Raw genomic sequence first — 15,214 nt, forward strand, 5'->3', positions numbered from 1 at the left:
TGTGCCCCTAAAAATGCAGAGGGTGGGTAGAGTTTTATGGATTCAGAGGGAATGTTCATGGTAAAGAACTATGATTGCAAGTAAGTAATGTTTCCTTCTCCATCAGGGGATTCTCTCCGATGTTCCTAGAAGGCAGAATATGGTAGCAAGCTATTTTAAGCATAAAGTGCTACCAGAGCCACAGATCTGAGCCCCTTAAGCTAACAAGAAAAGCTTCACCTATTGAGGTGTTAGTCCTGGGGTAAAGTCCAAACTATAATGTGTAACAAAGGTATGGACTGACCTCCAGGTAGCGGCCCTACAAATCTCAGAAATGGGGACATTTATCATTGTAGATAATAATCCATCAATTTGGCTGCAGTCTGTTTAGATGAGGCCACATCTGTTCTAACACCACCATAATCCACAGTTACTTGACTTTATAAATCTCTTTAGTCTTGTCCAAATTCGATTTAAAGTTCTTGACATCGAAAGTATTCAGCGAGCTCTCTGCTAGGGTCAAAGAGTTTTGGGGAAAAAGTAGGAGAAGAAATAGATTACTGTGAAAATAAGGCACTGTCTTTAGTAGAAAATAAGGATCAATTCTCAAAGATAAGCTGTTCCAAAGGAAAATCTGGTACGGTTTTTCAGTACACAGAGCCTGGAGCTCACTCACCCCAACTTTCCAGGGTAGATGTTGCAAATAAGCTTGGATGCTACCACATTCTGTTCGCAGGGACAAGGTCTCCTAATGTAGAAAACTCTTTCTTAAGGCCCTCAAGGAAATCTCTAGTGAAGAAAGATGCATCAGAAGGGGACTTGCAGTAAGCAGTGATCGCAGGCTAATGACCTCTACTGGAAGAAAACTGTAAACTGCATTTTTCCAAATAAAGAAGATAAGGTAATACCATTTCTTCCTGGCATCATGAGCTTCAACAAGCCTGGAACTTATGTATCAGCAGGTTGTACAGAGGCTTTGCTTGGATGGTCTCAAAAATAACAGATGTGTAAAATCCAGGTGTAATTTTCTGGATGGGAAACGTTTTTGCAGCTCCATTAGAGAGCACATAAAAAGATATCAAATAAAAAAACTGTTGACATTTTGTATGGAACTGACTGAAGACATGGTAGAGAAATCTCCCTCCAAACTGTGGAGAACCAGAATCTGAGTCATACTGATGCAATATTGACCTATGCCTTCGATGATTAGGTGACTTCAACTTCTTGTTGTTTTGGATACTGACGTGTCTGTCCAGCTCAGGCTCCCAAGCACTTTACCAAGAGTAATTTAATTTGGAGAGGACGCATCCTTTTCTCCACATCAACCTGAGTCCAGTCTGGCAACATCTCTGTAAACCAGAATGCTGATCCAATTACAGGAGGCTACACTCTTTGTGGAGAGCTTAAATCTACAGTAAGGATTGGCCGAACCTCATATTCAATTTTAGTGTCTGCAGGTGCTGGTAGAGAAGGCATAGGCTGTCTGATTATCTTTCAAGTGCAAGGCTTCAGAGGCAACCCAGTTCTTGTTTTGGAAGACTGGAGCCCCCCGATGTAGAACAGCTTCACAATGTTAAGTGGTGCCTATGTCGACCCCTAGTACTCCATGACCCTCAAAATCAAGACCTTGGAGGGTTTTAACAATATATATTTCAACATCGAACAATGTTCTAACAGGTCTCACAATGTTTCTGCCTACAGATCAACGGTGATATAGAGCACCAGTGACATCGAGATGCTGCCTCCTCAACTACTCAAGAGGCAGAAGAGGTGTCATGGGAAGGAGATAGGGTGGAAACGTGACCCCTTCCCTCCGAGGATGATGCTGAGTCTGCCAATTTTCTGTCAAACTCACACTTTTAGCCCCAAGGTAAAAACCTTCCCTGTCCCTCACCTTTCTGTATGACGTCATTCGGCAAATGTCACCGGCCTCCATGAAGTGAGATTGCGAAAGACAGGCATTGTGGACATCATTCCTAGACACCTTCCCCCCATGAGCTAGCCATTTGACAAAAGATTATGCAAAAAGGCCTTAGACAACAGGGAGATGAAAATCTCAAATGACAAAAGGAGATAAAAGCATTTTTTACCTCCAGAAAAAAGTATGAGAACGAACACAATGACTTAATATGTCAAGTGAAGCTAGAATACACCCCCAAAAAACTGGTACTCCGAGCAAAGTTGTGTTGTGTCCAGAATCTTCATCACAGAGCGGGAAAAAACGGACTTCCTACCTGTCACCATGCTGGGTGTGTGGGTTAGGGCTGCTTCCAAGATTCCTAAAGGAGAAGAGGCTGCTTTTCACTGTCTGCTGCGTTTCTACTGGACACCAGCAGCACCCCTGCAAATCTAAAGGCGAGGGGCAGGTGGCAGGGGAGGGACGGGGGCAGGGGTGAATAAAAAAAAAAAAAAACGCACCTCTTTCTGTCGCTGCCATCTCTTGCCACCCCGATCCTGTACTTCTGGTGTCCTAGTGTTCACTGGGATACCAGAACAGGCTACCCAGCAATCATGGCACTGCTCTCATGCTAAACCTTGCAAGAAAGCAGCAGCAGGATTGTTCTGAGCAGCTTGATCTGCCACTCAAGACACTGCCATAGGGTCTGTGTAGTTTCTCCCGCTGGCTGTTCAACACAGCCATATTGGAGAAACCTAAGTGCGCATGTGTGTTTGGTCGGCCTAAGACGACTGGCCAAACACACATGCGCACTTAGATGCAATTTCTCCTCCTCCCACCCCTGTGGCCCAGCCCCACCCCTCCCTGCTGGCTCAGCCAGCAGATGAATAATAAGACAATAAAGAAATATTGTTTTGTTTTTCAGCTCCTGGCTTAGCCAGGGGAGCGACATTCCTTTGCTATTGCAAAGGCGCTGCCCCTGCTTGAAACTTGATGTTTTTTTTGTTTTACTTCACCCTTCTTTAAATGGTGATTCAGCCCAATGTACAATGTATATAGTAAACTGGCAGAATATTAAAAAACACAAGAATGTTGCCTATGGGGCATGTTTTCTGTTTACTGGATCAAAACAAAGTTGTTTTAAAATACTTGAAAAGTTGTGTTGCTGGATCTTGCACACAAACAGACATACACACACACACACACCAGAACCCTTTAGTGTTAACAGAGGGACTCCCAGTGAAGACGTTACTCGCCCTCTAGTTTTTCCCCTCTTTGACTTTATCCCATTCCTAGCTTTGCAGGAATAACTTGTGCCTTTGGGTTTACGATGTGGTAAAACTAGTTTTTTTTGAACATTTTACCAGTGCAAATCCCTTCTTGTAATATTTGAAAGTATTTCCATAAGAAAAGTTGCAGATCCACACTAAACTCCAAGTGTAAGATTTGGTGCAATTACCGTGCACGATTTGAGACTTACTTAGCTTGACAGAATGTGGGTATAAGTGATAAAATGCCACTGTACTCTGTGTTAAAATGTACAGAATTAATCACATTTTGCGGCACTGTATAAATGCAACTACAATACAATACTTTGAAAGCCTCGTATGAGTAATGACTATGCAGAATAAACGCGGACATTAACATGTGCTTATGCACTAGAGAGGTGCAGACTGCTATCTCTACAATGTAAGGGTTCTGAAATGAACTTAAATCCTAAACGCATGCTTCATGCAATTTGGATTATCAGCAGGAAATCCTAGTGGGAACCATGATAACTGCCAGATGTTGATTGCAGCAGAGATTGTGCTGTTTGTGCATAGCCTATCTATTCAGTAGGAGCTATGCATTCTTGAAAATAAGCGAGGAGAGAAGCATCTAAGAGCCCCTCTTTCTGGAGCTGTGCCAACTGGCTGGTGTGGAATTACCTTCCGTTAAGCTCCTGACAACTGTCAAGCCAGAAAATCCAGGGGAAAAATTGCCATATAAAAAAACAGGACCAAAGGCAGAAATTATCTCAGCTGGATTCCCAGGCGCTTTACAGGAGCTATGCATAGAAAATTGTACTATTGGAAAGCCATCACCTGGTGTTAGAATGGCCTAATGCAGGGCATTCTGAACACCCAGAAACAATAATCCCATGTGCCTCCTTTCCTTGGGACTCTTCAGCTATATCTAATACTGCAAAGTGTGCCAAAGTAGATGCCTTCAGTAACAACACTGAACAGAGTATGCACACCAATGACGACAGAGGCGTCATAACAGATATCTAATAGTTTACCAACGACAACAGTGCCCAACCGAGCACTCTGTATTGCGCACAATAATGGGATTTCACATTGCCATTTCTTCCTAGACCTCACATGTTTTCATTCAGCCAATTTTGAGAATAACCGCTGTTGGCTCAGAGATGTGGGCATCAGATCCCATGGCGTTGGCAGAGCGCGTACGAGAATTTTGTGTATTAAATAGGGAGTTGTTATTCTATACTGTGATTTTGGCTTTACAAGTCGGCTCTAAGGTTCTCAACACTGTACATGTAGGCAGTAAGAAAACAAATCAGAGAACATTACTAGGATAGTGTCCCTTCATTGTTTCGAATAATATGTGTCATAAATTCAAGCATTAAACATGAGTTAATAGCTGCTTACAGATGCCCTCAGCGGACAGTTGTAGGCAAGAAAGCACTTTAAACATGTAGGTAAGCAGCGGAAAAGTGGCTCCTTGCGAGTAGCTGTCAGCCCAAAAAATAACAACAGTACACATTAGTAAATCTGACAAAAAGTGAAAAAAGAGACATTGAAGTCCCATGAACTTATGTACTGCTGGGAAACCTAGAAAAATTGGATTTTTTTTGTATAGGCAATAAATATAGGTCAAGAGAAGTGTGCGTGAATGGTCCTAATTAATAAAATCGTTCCCTTCCTACTGGATTGGCAATTTGAGTCCGCTATAGATTATAAACAAAATATGTTCCCTGGACTGAGGTCAATTTCACTTGCTTACTGCGATGTTAATTTTCCTCGAATTTACAAAAAACTCTGACGATCTTAAATCTCATCTGGGACACTAAAGGCAGCATAGATCCCTTCCAAAAAAGAATGCTGACGACGTCTGTGTCGTATGTTTTCGGAGCATGGCATGCTTTTGTTGCCCGGCTTCCTTTGACACTGGCGAGGATTCCTAAACTGAGGAAGTACCCCTGACGTCAAGGCTGAGGAGCGGGCACTGGCCAGCAGACAAAGAGGCTCTTTAATCAGCCAACTATATAAACAAAATCTTTTGAAGAGATGGGAAACACATCTAGAGAGACAGACAGTCTGGGTGAAGGAAACCCATATTTGATAGACAACATGGCTCTTAAAATCAGAATTGCATTTGGCTATGGGAATGAAGGTTTACCTCTTAGACCAGCCTGTCTCCAGTGTGCCCTCCAGGCGCTTGTACGTCGCCTCTGGGCTTCCTTTAGCTGTTTTTGTACTAAGTTCTCTGGGTTTGGGCACGGAGTGGGAGGATTTGTTGATGGCTGTAGGGTCGGACGGGCATGTAACCCTCTATAGCAAACTAAAATACACAAGCACAAGCTGTATTGCGACCAAAGGGCAAACAAAGTCTCTTCGGAAACACAGAGCATGACAGGAATCTAGGGCCGAAGATTGGGAGGTGGCACATCTTGGTTCAAGTACTGGCCTGGTGAAAGGTGCTGTGTTTATCAAAATTGATCTCTATTTTTTTATTTCCTACGTTTGCACCATTTTTCTGTGCAGTAACGTTGCAATGTGTTGCCATCCCCCGGGACAAAGATAAGGATGCACTTACAAGGGTTTTGGACTTACCTACCAAGCGATTCCCTCAAGAGGCATACCAGCGGCAGGTTGGCCTCATTGGAGCTCCTATTTCACTGCTACAACTGACTTGTCAAGGACATTTCCTCTCATTTTTACTGACAGTTTGCCCAATGAGTGACTATAAACAGGATGGGCATGGAAATTAACTCACGTTTACACTCTCAAGGTAATCTCCTTCAGAGAGAGACAAATGGGTAATAGGTATAAGCGGTAAACTTTCATCTGAAGGTAATTCCATACAGATAACCAAAAAATATGGATGCTAATGTAGTCACGCATACCAGGGAGGGGCTGATGATGGAAGGGCCTGGCACGAGTAGTTAACTTCCCTCAAGTTAATCATGCGGATTGAGCACTATGGTTTAAAGATCAGGGAATAGAGGACCAAACTCTTTGGGTAGCAGCTACTTAGTATTTCTCTACACAATGCATTTCACAAAGGCGCATACAATGCATTACTAAAGCTGTCTACCACCAGCTACGCATCTTCAGATCAGTCAAATATTTAATTACACAAGAAGACTTAAAACAAGATACAAAAAGCAGGTAGAATACAGGAACTCAATTTCCAATGGCTTAACAGATCAACACCTCACATCCACAAAGCCAAACTAAATGCAGTTGTTATTAAACACCAAGAAATGAGCACATCAGTCCAGTGCTAAGAACACTCCAATTGCTCCCGTTACCTGCAGATACATTTTCAAAATGGCGTGCATTTACCTAGGCCCCTCGATTAAACACCCCACAATATCGCTCGCTCAAATATCTATGCTGGGCAGAGGGAAGAATCTAAGATCATACTGACTCATACTAGTAACACCATACCTCAAAAAATATTCTGCACTTTCAATATTCTCGGGCAATTCATCTAACATCTGGAATGTCCTACCTACAGCAATAAGGGTCTAACCAAATCTTTCTTGATGTTCAAACATGAGCTAACATAAAACATTCTTCACAAATACCTTGAAGAATGGAACCCTCACCTCTGCCTTCTCCGACAGTATTCCTCTACATCTGAGCTCCATGTCACTGTAAATGTCACTTTTACTGTTCATCTAGGACATATGTTTGACACCCTTTCAGCATGTCTAATTTACCTAAGTAATCTAAGTAATCCTAATGTTTTCCTTCCTCCACACCAATGTCTTAATAGATTTTGCTCCACCAAGGCTTTCTACTGATGTGTTTTTTCCCACCTTATGTTGAAACAAGATAATCTACAACTTATTTCTGTCTTATAAATATATACTTCTTTACATAAAGTCTTCTATTTCTCTATACCATTTGAACTTAAATTCGGTAACGCTTTTTCTGGTGGATACACCAGCTACCTGTGGAGTCCTCACCTAATGAATCCTCCCCATGCGTAGCATTCGACAGAATCTTTTCTCCAGCTCTGCACGTTGGCGAGGACGTCACAATTGCCCGACTCCACGTGGCTCGTCCTGACGTCATTGAGGCAATAAGAGGCCCTCGCCAGCGTGCCGACGTCAGTTTACGTCATTTTTTACGTGCCTTTGAGACGAATAGAGAAACATGGACATTCCAAACACTTCATAACTGTATCCAATAAACCTTTATGGAAAAGGCAAAAGCCAATAATAAAAACGATACCAATGCACATTCGTAAAAGTTCAACACAATTATGAACAAATATCAGAACTTACAAAATAAACAGAAATACAACTATATACGTATATATATATATATATATATATATATATATATATATATATATATATATATACATATACATATAAATAAATAACCTCATAATACAGAAAGAATAAAATACATAAATGCATACCCAAGGAAATCTCGGTATGACCAGAAAGACAATGGGGAGGCGGGAGGGACCAGGAGGAATCCACAAGTAGCTAGTGTATCCACCAGAAAAAGCGTTAACAAAGGTAAGTAACTTGCTCTTCTGATGGATACAACTACCTGTGGATTCCTCACGTAATGAATAGAGTCCTAAAGCAGTACCACCTCAGAGGAAGGTGTCCGTCTGGTCATACCAAGAACTCCTGCAGCACAGACCGCGCAAAATGGCCATACCTCCTCACCTCTGAATCCAAGCAATAATGCTTTACAAAGGTGTGGAGGGAAGACCAAGTCACGGCCTTACAAATGTCTGCCACTGGAACACCTCTAGCCAGGGCCGATGTGGTCGACTTGGCCCTGGTGAAATGGGCTCTGATCCCCTCAGGAGGATCCTTCTTCGCCAATGAATAACATATCTTAATACAAAGAACGGCCCACCTGGATAGCGTTCGTTTGTGGATGGCCTTCCCCTTCCTCTTCCCCACATATCCAATAAAGAGTTGGTCATCCAAGCGGAACTCTCTCGTCCTGTCTATGTAAAAGCTGAGAGCCCTCCTAGGGTCCAGTCGATGGAGTCTCTCCTCCTCCTTAGATGGATGCGGAGGAGGGTATAACGTCGATAGAGTGATGGATTGTCCCAAATGAAACAGAGTCACTACCTTGGGGAGGAAAGCCGCCCTGGTCCTCAGAACCACTTTGTCCTTATGAAAGGTTGTAAAAGGTGGGTGAACAGAAAGCGCCTGTAGCTCACTCACACGCCTAGCAGACGTGATTGCCGTCAAAAACACAGTTTTTAGAACTAAAAACCTTAAAGGGCAAGAATGAAGTGGCTCAAAAGGAGAGCCCATCAAAAAGATTAACACCAGATTTAAATCCCACTGGGGCATAATAAACGGAGTGGGAGGAAAACTATTGGTAAGCCCCTTCAAAAACCTTAACATTAAAGGGGATTTGAACAAAGAGGGTTGATCAGGAAGACAAAAGAAGGCCGAAAGAGCCGAGAGATAGCCTTTGACAGTGGCCACAGCGCAACCTCGCCGCGCCAACGACAAAGCAAACATCAATATATCTGACAGATGAGCACTTAAGGGATTCATTTGTCGCTCTCCACACCAATGAACAAATTTTGCCCATCTGCCCGCATAGACAGACTTGGTGGAGTGTCGCCGGGCCGATAAAATAACTTCCACCACATCCGATGGGAGAGAAAAAGCACTCAGGTTGCCCCGTTCAATCTACAGGCATGAAGGTGCAGGCTCTGGAGGTGGGGGTGTAGAACCTGCCCCTGTGACTGCGAGAGGAGGTCTGCCCTGTGAGGGAGACGGAGCGGAGGGCACAGTGAGAGTTGGAGTAGGTCTGCGTACCACACCCTTCGTGGACAATCCAGAGCTATGACTTGGGCCCGGTCTTGGCAAATCTTCCTCAGAACCCTAGAAATCAAGGGTATGGGGGAAATGCGTAAAGCAACTGGTCGCACCAGGACATCTGAAATGCGTCCCCCAACGCTCCCTGCATCGTATACTGAAGGCTGCAGAACAACGGGCAGTGCGCGTTCTCCCGAGAGGCAAATAGGTCTATCCGGGGAAAACCCCACATCCGAAAGATGTAAAGAACCAGATCCAGATGAAGACGCCACTCGTGATCGTCTGAGAAGAGCCGACTGAGACTGTCCGCACGCACGTTTTGAACCCCGGCCAGATGGTTTGCTATTATGCAGAGCCGATGGTCCTGCGCCCAGGACCAGAGTTGCAGAGCCTCTCTGCAGAGAAGGTACGACCCTACTCCTCCCTGCTTGTTGATGTACCACATCGTGGCCGTGTTGTCCATAAGGACTTGAACCGACTGACCGCGAAGGGAAGGGAGGAAGGCCTTGAGGGCCAAACAATTCGCCCGCAGTTCCAGTAGACTGATATGAAATATCTGCTCCACTGGAGAACAACGACCCTCCAGGTTCCCCAGATGAGCTACCCACCCCAAAGTGGAGGCATCCGTTATCACTGTGGTCACTGGAGGAGGCAGCAAAACAGCTTTCCTTGAGACAGGTTGCCGCCCGCAACCCACCATTGTAGATCTGCAGCAGTGTCTCTGGAGATCTTTATCGACTCCTCGAGATCCCCTTTGTGTTGAAATCACTGCCTGCGGAGGCACCACTGAAGAGCCCTCATGTGCCAGCGTGCATGAGTGACCAACAGAATGCAAGAAGCGAACAAACCGAGCAAACGAAGGACCTTGAGGACCGGAACAACCGCTCCTTCTTGAAACATCGTAATCAACGCCTGAATGTCCTGAATCCGCTGAGGTGGAGGAAAGACCCGATTCAATGTAGTGTCCAGTACTGCCCCTATGAACAGGAGGCGTTGAGAGGGCTCCAGGTGAGACTTGGGCACATCTATTGAAAAGCCCAGACTGAACAACAACTGGGTTGCCAGCTGCAGATGATGCAACACAAGCTTCGGAGACTTGGCTTTGAATAACCAATCGTCCAGGTAAGGAAATACCGCTATCCCTTTCCTTCTGAGGTCCGCTGCAACAACCGCCATCACCTTCGTGAAGACCAGAGGTGCGGAAGTAAGAGCAAAAGGAAGGACCGCAATTTGGTAGTGTTGCGACCCTACCACAAAACGGAGATACTTCCTGTGTGACTTAAGAATGGGAATATGTAAATAAGCATCCTGCGAGTCGACAGACACCATCCCATCCTCCTTGTTCAACACCATAAGTACCTGTGCTAGAGTCAGCATTTTGAATTTCTCCTGCTTGAGAAACCAATTCAAAATCCTCAGGTCCAAGATAGGTCTCAAATGACCATCCTTTTTGGGGATCAGAAAGTACCTTGAATAACATCCCTGACCCCTCTCCTGCTCGGGAACCAACTCCACTGCACCTTTTGACAATAGGGACAGAACCTCCTGTTCTAGCAACAGGAGATAATCCTCTGAACAAAAGGAAGGACGGGGAGGGAAAGGAGGAGGAATCTCGCGAAAGGGAAGGGCATAGCCTTTCCTTACCATGCTGATGACCCAGGAATCGGATGTTATTTATTCCCACATGGGAAGATAAAGAGACAACCTTCCCCATACCGGAGAGGTATGGGACGCGATGGAGAGAGGACTAGGGCTGCTTTCCCTGTTGCAGACCCCCTGAGGAAGAGGAAGGGTGCTGCTGCTGGGTGGCCCTTCTAGTGCGGACCCTACCCCGCCCCCTAAATGATCTATAAGGGAGGTTTGAAGACTGCTGTCCTGCCTGCTGCGATCTCCCACAAAAGGAAGACCCTCGTTCAAAAACTTGCAGCCGCCTAAAGGACCTAAAGGGGGTCGAAACAGCCTGCAGGCCCAAGGATTTAGCAGTGGCTCTACACTCCTTAAAGCGCTCTAACGCAGAGTCAGCTTTAGAGACAAACAATTTAGCCCCAACAAAAGGCAAGTCCAAGAGCGTGGCCTGAACATCCGATGAGAATCCAGATGTGCGCAACCAAGCATGGCGCCTGGTGGCAATAGAGGTCCCCTTGGCTCTAGCAAGAGTCCGTGGTGTCCAGCCCTGACTGTATGACTTGCGTAGCTGCTGTCTTGGCATCTGAGAGGAGACCATGCAAGTCTTGGGGCATGTCCGGTAACGCTGTCTTTGCCGCATCCATTATTGCGTGAATGTATCTGCCAAGGATACACGTAGCATTAGCAGATTTCAATGCCATGCTACACGAGGAGAAAACCGTTTTGGCTGACTGCTCCATGCGCTTGGACTCCCGGTCAGATGGTACTCCAGGAAAGGAGCCAGGAGCAGATCGAGAAGAACAGGATGCCTGTACGACCAGACTCTCTGGAGACGGATGTTTAGAAAGAAATTCGGGGTCTCCAGGTGCAGACCTATACCGTCTGGCCACCGACCTGCTCACTGCCGATGAAGAAACAGGTTTCTTCCACACCTCTCCTATTGGATCCATGAGAGCTTCATTGAATGGTAACAGTGGATCCGCAATGGCCGTGGCAGGATGAAGTACCTCCGTCAGGATACTGGTTTTAACTTGCGCCGTAGGAAGGGGGAGTTCCAGGAAATTAGCATCCTTCCTGATGACGGAATGGAATGTGGCTACTTCCTCAGTATACTCCCCTGGCGAGGCCAGATCCCACCCCGGGGAAGTATCCAGTCCACTGGCCGTATCCAACCCCTGAAACTCACTCTGGGGCTCAGCAACCTCCCCTTCCTCATGGAGCTGCCTCTGGTACTCTCTCTCCTCCAACAACCTGAGGGCCTTCGTCCTGGACCGCAATTTGGCCTCCAACCCCGGCGTCGACATGGAGTGTAACGACGTCGGAGAGTGGTGCCGAGAAGGCGTCATTACAGGATCTCCGGATCCTCCCGATGCCGTAGATGGATCCATCGGCGCCGTGGACACAAGACCTGCACCCATCAACGGTATCCAGCTTCGGGGCTCCTCCAACTCAACGGACACCGGTGTCGAAGGCCTCTCCCTCTACGTCGACGGCTGCACCGCCGGCACCGGGCTAGTGTCTCCTGCCGGACCGAACGGCATAAACGGCATCGGCCTGTACGGAGCCAGAACGCCTAAGTTAAATGCCAAGGGACCAGTGGGGCCAGCCGGCGCACCACCTCCCGGAGCCATGTTCTGGAAAATAGTAAACATGGCATTAAGAAATGCCGCCGGATCCGTACCCGGAACCGGGAATGCAGGATAGTCTTGAGGAGCCGGAGTAAGCGCCGGACTCGAATCCTGAGCACCTGGATGCGCCGGAGAGGCATGTTGGCTCTGAGGATCCACCACCTCAAAGACTGGGGGCGCCGGAGATGATTGCTAAGTCAACGGTTGAGGAGGCACCGTTGGGCTGACCTCCCAAGACTTACGGCATCGGGGTGACGGAGACCTCAACTCCAACCGGCTTCCTCTGGATCGACGCCTGGAGTCACAATGACACCGCTTCTTGTGACTTGACTTCCCCGACGATGATCTATGGTGCCGTTTTCTCTCCTTCTTAGCTTTTGCTAAGAACAATTTAGCCTCACGTTCTGACAAGGCTTTAGGGTTCATTTTTTGGCATGAACCACATTCCTGGACGTCGTGGTCTGAATTCAGGCACCAAAGACAGTCGTTATGGGGGTCAGACAGCCGACATCCGACCTCCACATTCCCTGCAGGGCTTGAAGCCTGACTTCTTCGGGGCTGAAATGTCGACAAAAACACAAAGTATCCCTTTCGAACAGCAAACGATACAGGTAGCTGGAAAAGTAACCGTTATCGAAGGCACAGAAAAAAGGGAACTGACGTCGGCACACTGGCGAGGGCCTCTTATTGCCTCGATGACGTCAGGCGGAGCCGCGTGGAGTCTGGCAATTGTGACGTCCTCGCAGACGTGCAGAGCTGGAGAAAAGTTTCCGTTGAATGCTACGCATGGGGAGAATTCATTAGGTGAGGAATCCACAGGTAGTTGTATCCATCAGAAATATATTTTTGCTCTGTCTGTAAAGCACCAGGGCCCATATGTACGAACACATTTTCACATAGACAGAGAATGGATAAAACATTTTGGTACACATGGCCCTAGGTGCCATACAGGAGGCAGTCCACACAATATAAAAGCTGTCTAAATAATTTTTTTTTAAAGTATTTTGTGATCAAATAGTTGTATTTTCCAACACAATCGAGATGTCACAACCCTAAGAAAATACATTTTAAGATTCACAAACCTGCAGGTCCTATTTTAGGGTGGCCATCTTGGTCAATTGTTGGACCTTGCAGAAATGTACGACCTCCATGAGCGCCAATCCTCCTATGTGGTTTCTTTCATTCCACTATGCAAGATCTATGGGCATTTAGAGATTAAGAGCCAGGTATCCACCAGTTCATACAGGCCTTACACACATTGGGCAATGGCCATAAACTCGTTAGTAGGCTCTCAAGACCTCTGGTGGCCAATTCCCAGATTTTGCTACAACCCCTCAGGGAGGTCTTGGAATAGGGGTTTCATGGAGCCATACACAATAAGTAACAAATGAAAGCTCATTGAAAATCCCCAGGAACACTTGTCTAAAGTTAATACAATTCTACATATTGCACAGGGTAGATCACCCCCGAAGTGGCTTGGTAGAATCTTTCCAGGTGCCTCAGACGTGTGTGCTAGGTGCGGCTCCCAAGCATATGATCTGGGACTGTCCCCAGCTGTGTTCGTTCTAGGCCAAAGCGACAAAGCAACTAGTGACGATCATTACATTGTTGAAAGTGTACTCTTGAGAGGGGGGAAACTTAGGTGCTTCACAAACAGCCCAAAAGAAATAGGACAGAGCTGCCTTACATTTCTTAAACTTGTCCATTGTCCTGACAAAAAGACCAATCACCATGAATTAAAAGAATCCCCTGCCCCAAGTATGAGAGGCTTAACGCTAGGAGATACTAATATGGGGAGAGCCATGGCTGTCCACAGGCAGTAGGCCAAAGGCCATCTTCCAAAACCCAAGGTATGGGACAGACTGCTGTCTCATCTTACAGAGAAATGGATATGTCCTTTCCTCAAAAACTTCCACTTGGGCTTCTGACCTTCCGAAGGCACTGGACCCCTTTCCACTACTCATTTTATAAAAGCTAATTGACTCGGCTGGTGGAGCGAGCCCGTCTCTAAATCTCCGAGGCTCCCAGGAGCTCTCCTCACCTTCCTTACCCTAGAAATCCCTGGAGTTAGCAGCTCTCCGAGATAAGTATTACCCTCTTCATTAGTCACCATTCCATAGTCCTGATTCACAGCCTCGCTATGACAACCTGAGTTTGGTCTGGGAGCGTAACCTCCCATTCCCTTCCCCTTCCACTTTTAGTGCTTGTATCAATTGTTAATGTTGGATATATTTCTCTTTTCCCTTTGGTATTTTTTCTCTAAATATTTTCACGTGGTTAAATGCCTCAATATGGTGGATTCGTCTTTAATAACTACTGCTTCTCCCCTCATAAGTCATGTATACTGCTGTATGTATGGATCAACCGTGCTTCCACGTAGACCAGTTTATACTTTATTGTCAAAGTTGCCAGTTAGTTGTACCTTTAATTCAATATCTGTTGGACCAACTATGCTTTACAACCATATTAAAAAAAACAGTTTTTAAAAAGAATGAGAATACATTTTATACTAATATCATTTTCCTTTATAGCGGAAAGCGCAGGCCAAGGAAGTCTGGAACGGATTGGCAATGTTTACAAGAGCAATGTTACAAGTAAGAGAGCTGGTCTCAGACAACGCTCTAATATATTCAGTGGACAAGACGTACAGCAATATCAGAAGTGTTACAAGGGTCTTAAAAAGTTTAAATGTACAGGTAAGCACCTGAATCCACAGCAATACAGCAGTCAGAACAATGCTTAGCAGTAAAAGCACAGCACGGGAAGATTAAAATCTATGTACAATAAAATTAATACTGTCAACAATTACACCTTAATAAGGTCAACAAATTACAATTTACCAATAGCACATTTCCACGTGGATGAAAAAGAATTACGTGCAAACATAGGGCTGAATTTAAGAGGACATTAACATTATACATCAATTCTGCTTGTCCGGATGGCCAATATTTTCATATTTCTTTCGCTGCCTTGGTGCCATGAAAATCTCACTACAGCTTTCAGTTGTTCGAAGTAATAGAGTGTGGGACCAGGGCATTTTTG

General features: G+C 45.6%; 1 protein-coding gene across 1 annotated transcript in view; it reads left to right on the top strand.

Moving 5' to 3' along the window:
• Positions 1-15,214, top strand: part of EPO (erythropoietin) — a 172,586-nt gene that overhangs the window by 117,259 nt on the left and 40,113 nt on the right. The window contains exon 4 of the mRNA XM_069215550.1: positions 14,704-14,868. Within this exon, the coding sequence (XP_069071651.1) occupies positions 14,704-14,868 (165 nt within the window). The remainder of the gene's footprint in view (positions 1-14,703; positions 14,869-15,214) is intronic.

Source organism: Pleurodeles waltl, chromosome 12, assembly GCF_031143425.1.
Source record: "Pleurodeles waltl isolate 20211129_DDA chromosome 12, aPleWal1.hap1.20221129, whole genome shotgun sequence".
NCBI lineage: Eukaryota > Metazoa > Chordata > Amphibia > Caudata > Salamandridae > Pleurodeles > Pleurodeles waltl.